This window comes from Cervus canadensis, chromosome 18 (genome assembly GCF_019320065.1).
Source record: "Cervus canadensis isolate Bull #8, Minnesota chromosome 18, ASM1932006v1, whole genome shotgun sequence".
NCBI lineage: Eukaryota > Metazoa > Chordata > Mammalia > Artiodactyla > Cervidae > Cervus > Cervus canadensis.
The window spans coordinates 62,282,262-62,290,187 of record NC_057403.1 but is presented as its reverse complement, the minus strand read 5'-3'; the positions used below and the strand labels follow the sequence as shown (position 1 = coordinate 62,290,187).

At 50.8% G+C, this 7,926-nt stretch overlaps 1 protein-coding gene and 1 long non-coding RNA gene across 2 annotated transcripts in view; one reads left to right on the top strand and one right to left on the bottom strand.

The window, feature by feature from the left end:
- Positions 1 to 1,861, bottom strand: part of LOC122421087 — a 37,126-nt gene extending 35,265 nt beyond the window's left edge. The window contains exon 1 of the long non-coding RNA XR_006263437.1: positions 1,749 to 1,861. This is a non-coding gene — a long non-coding RNA (uncharacterized LOC122421087). The remainder of the gene's footprint in view (positions 1 to 1,748) is intronic.
- A 5,044-nt stretch (positions 1,862 to 6,905) lies between these two features.
- LOC122421086 (proteasome assembly chaperone 3-like) lies at positions 6,906 to 7,926 on the top strand. The gene has a single exon (XM_043436883.1). The coding sequence runs from the start codon at positions 7,253 to 7,255 to the stop codon at positions 7,619 to 7,621; it is 369 nt and encodes a 122-aa protein (XP_043292818.1). The 5' UTR covers positions 6,906 to 7,252; the 3' UTR covers positions 7,622 to 7,926.

Here is a 7,926-nt window from a genome sequence, read left to right as displayed (position 1 = left end):
AGTGACATCACTTTCGCTTTTCACTTTCATGCGCTGGAGAAGAAAATGACAACCCACTCCAGTGTTCTTGCCTGGAGAATCCCAGGGACGGGGGAGCCTGGTGGGCTGCCATCTATGGGGTCGCACAGGGTCGGACACGACTGAAGTGACTTAGCAGCAGCAGTAGAGATAATTTAGGATGTTGGAATTAAACCATACACCGTTTTAGATAGGATGGATAGATAAACAGAATACTGAAAAGGACCTACTGGATAGAACAAGGAACTCTACTCAACACTGTCATAAGCTATATGAGAACACTGCCCAGAAAGGAGCAGACACGTGTGTATGTGTAACTGAATCAGCCCGCAGTACACCTAATGAACAACACCGTAAACGCACTGTACTCCAGTATACAAGTTACATGAAAAGATGAAAATGAGAACAGAGGCCTACGTTATTCCCCTTGGCACTGGAGACCCGGGCTGCTGCCACATCCCTGGGGCCTGAGCAGGGCTGGCCCCCGAGCCTGGGCTTCCGCCCATCAGTAGGAGCTGGGGAGGGTGGGCCAGCAAACGAGCCCCACCTTGGATCCTGGGTCCCGGGTCCCCCCGGATGGGGCCAGAGCTTCCCCCCAAGCAGGTCCTCCTATTGCTAAGTCAACCCCCCTGCACTCAAAGCGGTGGACACTGTGGCCAACAAGAGCTTTCAGCAGTCACCCTGCCCCCACCTCCGCCAGTGCTAGGGTGCCCACTTCAGCCTCCTTCCTCCGGGGCCCCCACCGTACCTACTTGGGACAGCTGCTTCAGTGCAGCACTGTGGAGGGGGTAGGGGTATGTCTGAGGTGGGGGAAGGATGGGGCAAGAAGCAATGACACCTGAAGCCTTAGGTGTCTCTCTACTTTACAACCCAGGAACACAACCACTGCCAAGACTCGGGGCCCCCATTTGCCAAGTGGGGCAAGAGGAAGTGCTGCCGCCTTGTGGCCCTTGTCTGGAACAACAACTTTAAAACCGCAGCTGACCGGCACTTTTCACAGAAGGCCTGTGGCTTCTAACTTTGGCCACCTGATGCAAAGAACCGACTCATTGGAAAAGACCCTGATGCTGGGAAAGACTGAAGGCAGGAGGAGAAGGGGACGATAGGATGGGATGGTTGGATGGCATCACCGACTCGACGGACATGAGTGTGACTAAACTCCGGGAGTTGGTGATGGACAGGGAGGCCTGGTGTGCTGCAGTCCATGGGGGTCACAAAGAGTCGGACACAGCTGAGTGACTGAACTGAACTGTGGCTTTTATTTTTTTGTTTGTTTGTTTTTTCTATTTTGAACTGTGGCTTTTAAATGACCTCCACCAGAAAGAAAAATCCAGCTGCAGGAAATAGAAAAAGAAATCCAAACAGGGCCTACTTTCAAAACTCAATTTTAAGAGGCAAATTTAGCTCACACTTAAAAAAAAATTTTTTTTTAAGTACCTGAAAATAACTTCAGCCTCCCTGGTTCTTAGAGAAATGGAAATCAAAACGATAATGATCTAATTCCAGATTCCAGTCATAACCAGATCTACCAATAATAAATGCTGGAATAGGTGTGGAAAAAAGGAAAGCCTCCTACGCTGCTGCTGGGAATGGATGTTGCTAACAGCCACTTCGGAGAACATCATTCAGGTTCTTTTGAAAATGACAAACAGAGCTAGCACAAAATCCTGCAGTCCCACTCTGAAGTCTATGCCCAAGCAAAGCATCATCAAAAAGACACATGAACCAACCTTCACTGAAGCACTGTTTACAACAGCAAAGACATGGAAGCAAACAGAACGCCCGTCCACAGACGAGTGGATACTGAGATGTACTACGTATACACAACGGACCCTAAGTCAGCAATAAAAAGGAGTAAACCGCGCCACTTCCGGCAACATGGAAACTGCTGTAAACAGTCTCCGCGTCCGCGGGCGGCGGGGCTTCCGCTTCAGCCTCTTCCTCAGAGCTGCTCCTGATAGCTGTCCAGGACAGCTGCCTCAGCACAGCGCTCAGCGTGTGGGCTATGTCTACGGAAGGAAGAATAAGGGGCAAAATGTAACGACGCTCAGGGCCCTGGGTGTGTGTTCTGGCACCTTGCTCTCCAGTTTATAATCCGGAACATGCCTTTTACCGAGGCTCTGCTTGCCCCAGTTCAGGAGTGGGGGCATGAGGAAGTGCTGCCTCCTTGCGGCTGTTCATTGGAACAACAACTTTAACACCAGATTAAAGAGCACATTTTCTTCAGGAGGCCCGCAGACTTACTGCCGCCCACCCCCCCCTCCCCCACTCCCCTCCCCCCTCCTCTACCCACCCACCCCACCTCGCCTACCCGCCACGCCCCACCCCCACCCCCCGAGAAATAGCTTGCAGTAGGTAACAGGAAAAGAATTCCAAATGGGACTGACTTTCAGGGCCAATTTCAAAAGGCAATTTTGGCTCACACTGGAAAAAACAGAACCTGGACCTGAACAGCGCCCCAGCCTCCCTCATTCTTAGAGAAATGCAAACCATAGTATACAAATGCAAACCGCAGTGCAAACCACTATAATGAGCTATCAATGGGCACCAGGCCTCAGCAAATCAACAAACTGTAAATGCTGGAGTCGGTGTGGGGAAAAGGGAACCTTCCTACGCTGCTGCTGGGGATGGAAATCGCTAACAGCCACAATGCAGAACATCACGTAGCTGCTTTCAGAATGAAGAACAAAGCAAGCATAACATCCTGAAATCCCACTCCAGGGCTTATATTTGGACAAACCCCCCTTCAAAAAGACACGTGCACCTCAACTGTCACTGCAGCACAATTTGCCACAGCCAAGGCATGGGAGCAACTGAAACTCCCACCCGCAGATGAACAGATACTGGAGGTGTGCTACAGGTCTGCAATGGACTCTGACTCGGCCATTAAAAGAGGGAAATCATGTCATTTGCAGCAATGCAGATGGACCTGGAAATGATGAAACTAAGTCAGGGAAAGACAAATAGCATATGATAGCACTCACAGGTGGACTCTGAAAATGACGCACATGAGCGAATTCACCAGGCAGATACAGACTCCCTGGCTTTGAAAACAAGCTCACAGTTACCGAAGGAAGAGGAGGAGGCGGGGGAGGGGCAGGGCAGGAACAGCGGCAATGCAGGGTGCTGGGAATAAACTGCACACGCTTCTGCACAGACAGATACAGACAGGGCACGCTGAACAGGGATGTGCACGGTGGAACAAGAACCTCCACCCAACACTCAGTCACAAGCTCTATGGGAAGAGAATCTGGAGAAGAATACATACCTGTATGTGTAGAACTGAATCAACTTGCTGTACCCCTCAAACAAACCAAGCATTGTAAATCAGCTCCCCCCAACAGAAAATACAATTAACGTGAAAGAATAAAGCCGAAAACAAACAGCTCCTCCCCTCGGTTTTGCTGCCCAGGGCTGGAGTCAGCGCCCTGGGGCCTGGGCACACTTGCTTCCCCAAGCTGGGCTTCCGTCAGCTTGAGGGGCTGGGGTGCCAGTAAATGAGCCCCCCTGGAGCTGAGGTCCTGGTCCGCTCTGGGTGGGACCACAGATTCACACCCAGGCAGGCCCTCCTACACCCACACCAGGCCTTCCGCTCGAGAAGTGTCTGATGCCCTTTGCCGGCAGATGTTTCAGCAGCCGTCCTGTCTCCTGTCTGCCCGTGGCAGGGTTTCCATTTCCAGCCTCCTTCCCTAGGGTCCCCCCACAGCTACACGGGCAGCGGCCTCAGAGCAGCACTGTGGCGGGGGCTCGGATATGACTGGGAGTGAAGAGTAAGGGGCGAGACGTGATGACACTCGAGGCCCTGGTGTTTGCTCTGGCGCTGTGCTCTAGTTTACAGCCCAGGAGCACGCCTGGTGCTAAGTAAGGCTCGGGTCGCCCAGCTCCCCGAGTGGGTGTGAGGAAGTGCTGCCACCTCGTGGCTGACAGCTGGAACAACAACATTAAAGCCGGGGCGAGCTGAAACTCCCAATACTTTGGCCACCTCAGGCGAAGAGCTGACTCACTGGAAAAGACCCTGATGCTGGGAGGGATTGGGGGCAGGAGGAGAAGGGGACGACAGAGGATGAGATGGCTGGATGGCATCACCGACTCGATGGACATGAGTTTGAGTAAACTCTGGGAGTTGGTGATGGACAGGGAGGCCTGGCGTGCTACGATTCATGGGGTTGCAAAGAGTCAGACACGACTGAGTGACTGAACTGAACTGGTGGCTCAGCTGGTAAGGAATCCGCCTGCAATGCGGGAGACCTGGGTTCGGTCCCTGGGTTGGGAACATCCCCTGAAGGAGGGAAAGGCTGCCCACTCCAGGATTCTGGCCTGGAGAATCCCATGGACTGTATAGTCATGGGGTCGCAAAGAGTCAGACACAACTGAGCAACTTCCACTTTCAGGTGGCACAACTGGTGGATGGTTCTGCCAACGTAGGAGACGCAAGAGACGCGGGTTCGATCCCTGGGTCGGGAAGCTCCCTGGAGGAGGAAATGGCAGCCACTCCAGTATCCTTGCCTGGGAAACCCCAGGGACAGAGAAGCCTGGTGGGCTACAGTCCACCGGGCAGCAGAGATGAGACATGAGTGAGCACAGTGCGGGGACGGGCACATTTTGTTCAACAGGCTCTAAATGAGCCCGCTCCCGGAGAAGCATACAACAGTGGGTAATCAAGAAAGACTCGTGAATAGGGCCAACTTTCCAGACTATTTTCAAAGGGCAAATTTGTCTCATACATAACAAAAAAGCACAAAACCCGGACCCGAAATGACCTCTGCCTCCATAATACACAGAGACGTGCAAACCACAGCCACAACAAATCCACAGACTATAAATCTGGGAGAGGGTGTGGTGAAAACAGAAGCCTCCAGTGCTACTGCTGGGAATGGAAACTGCTAACAGCCACGATGCAGAACATCATGAAGCTCCTTTCAAACAAAGAACAAAGCTAGCATAAGATCCTGCAATCCCACTCAGGACCTATACTCGGGGAAACCATCCTTCAAAAAGACACGAGAATCCCATGATTCACTGCGGCACTATTTACAATAGACAAAGCACAGAAGCAATCAAAACTTCCCTCCAGAGATGAACAGATACTTAGGGTGTGCTACATGTATGCAATGGATATTATTCAACCATAAAAAAGGAATGGAATCATGCCATTTGCAATATGGATAGACCTGGAGCTGATCAAACTCAGTCAGAGAAAGACAAATAGCATATGATATCACTTACAGGTGGAATCTAAAGTGGATACACATGAACAAATTTCCCAAACAGAAACAGACACACAGACTTAGAAAACAAACTCGGAGTCCCCAAAGGAAAAGAAGGGGCTGGGGGAGGGGTGACGGCAGGGATAAGGATACGCAGGATGTTGGGAGTAAACTGCACACACTTTTAAACACATAAATAGAAATAGGTCGTACTGAATAAACACATACAGGACAGAACAAGGAGTTCTATAATAACTCCAACAGTCTGTCATAAGCTCCATGGGAAGAGAATCTCAAAAAGGACAGATACATGTATGTGTAGGACTGAATCAATTTGCTGTACACCTCAAACAACAACACTGTAAATCAGCTCTGCCCCAACAGAAAATGAAAATAACGTGAAAGGATAAGACAGAAAACAAATGGCTACTTTTTCCCCTTGGGTTCCGTGGCCTGGGCAGGAGTCACCTTCTGGACCCTGAGCAGGGTTGGGTGATGTGCCAGCAAATGAGCGCCCCCTTGGCTCTGGAGTCACTAGTCCCCTCTGGATGGGACCACAGGCTTCACACCCAGGCAGGCCCTCCTATAGCTACACCCAGCCTTTTGCACCCAAAAAGTGGCTGAGGCTCTGGGCTGGAGGAGCATACAGCAGTCGTCCTCTGCTGGTGGTGGGTTCCCACTTCAGCCTCCTTCCTTAAAGTCGTTCCTGAGAGCTACATGGGACAGGTGCCTCAGGACAGCACTCACCTGCAGTCTGGGACATGACTGGGGGGAAGAATAAGGGGCGAGAATCGGCGACACTCGCGGCCTTGGGTGTCTGTTGTGGCGCGGTGGCCTCAGTTTACAGCCCAGGAACAGGCCTTTCGCTAAGGCTCAGGCCTTAGCGTGTCCCCATGGGAGCTGTGGGCAAGTGCTGCCGCCTTGTGGCTGTGAACTGGAACAACGACTTTAAACAGCTGCATAAGGGCACCTTTTCCTTAGGAGGTCTGTGATGCTCTAAATGCCACAAGCACCCCCAAGAATTATCCTGAGGTAGGTGATACAGAAAGAATTCCAAGTGGGGCCGACTTTCAGGGCCAATTTCAAAAGGCAAATATGGCTCACACTTAGAAAAAAACACAAAGTCTGAAACTGAAAAGACCTCTGCCTCCCTAAGACTAACAGAAATGCAAACCATGTCACCAGCTGTCATCTGGTAACAGTCCTCACCAGATCCGCAGACAGTGAGTGCTGGAGTCGGTGTGGGGAAAAGGGAACCCCCCTGCGCTGCTGCTGGGGATGGAACTGCTAACAGCCACAATGCAGAACATCATGCAGCTCCCTTCAGAACCACAGACAAAGCTAGCCTAAGAGCCTGCAGTCCCACTCCAGGGCCTATATGCAGGGAAAACCATCCTTCAAAAAGACACGTGCACCCCAGCATTCACTGCGGCACTATTTACAGTTGCCATGGCGTAGAAGAAACACAAATTTCCATCCAGAGATGGATGGACACTGAAGATGGGCTACATATGCAAGGGACTGTTACTCAGCAACAAAAAATTATGAAATCATAGCATCTGCAGCAATGTGGGTGATGTGGAGATGATGAAACTAAGTCAGAGAAAGACAAATAGCATATGATATCACTTACAGATAGAATCTAAAAGTGGACACACATGAATGAATTTATCAAACAGAGTAAGACTCACAACTGAGAAAACAAACTCAGATTTACAATGGAAAATTAGCAGCTCGGGGAGGGGCGAAGGCAGTGATAAAGATAACATAGGATTTTGGGAATAAAGCAAATACACTTCTAATACATTGATACAAAGCATACTGAACATGGATGTATGGGATAGAATAAGAAACTCTACTGAACACTCTGTCATAACTCTATGACATAACTCTATGGGAAGAGATTCTGAAAATGCACATTTTCATGTATATGCTGAGTTGAATCAGATAAACACAACATTGTAAATCAACACTACTCTAGTGCGTCACTTCCGGGCACCGCGCGGTGCCATTGAGCAGACTCAGCTATGGAAGGTAAACCACTGGTGACATCCAAACAGAAGACTGCAGGGGTGTGTGGAGTCCCCACTCAGGTGGTCTGCACAGCCTTCAGCAGTCACATGCTGGTAGTGGTGACCCAGTTGGGGAGGATGGGTACCCTGGTCTCCCTGGAACCCAGCAGTGTGACTAGTGACATCGGCAAGCCTGTGCTGACCACTCAAGTCCTGCTCGGGAAGGATGAGCCTCTTGTCCATGTCTTTGCAAAGAACCTGGTGGCATCTGTGTCTCAAGAAGCTGGAAACAGAGCCGTTCTCCTCGCCTTGGCCATGAAGGACAAGAACATGGACGTGGTGAAGGCCCTGAGGGAGGTGATCCAGATGTGCCAGGTGTGGTGAGCCTGGAGAGGCCACCCCGGCCATCCCGAGGGACGCAAGGATCTGAAGGTCCTCCTTGAGTTAGGAGGAGGAGCTCTCCGGCTGTGGCCCTTGAAGCTAGAAGAAGCACAAACTCCTCAGGCTGACCTTGGTTTGGAGGCTGACGTCCCCCATGGAGGGAGGACAGGAAACATGTCCTGAGAAGGTTGTGAGTCCTCCTCCCCAGGTCCAGACAGCTGTACCTGTGTGAGAATTGACGGAATGAGTCAAGGCCCTTAAATGTTGGGGGAAAAATTTTTTTTAATTAAAAATAAATGCATATCCCC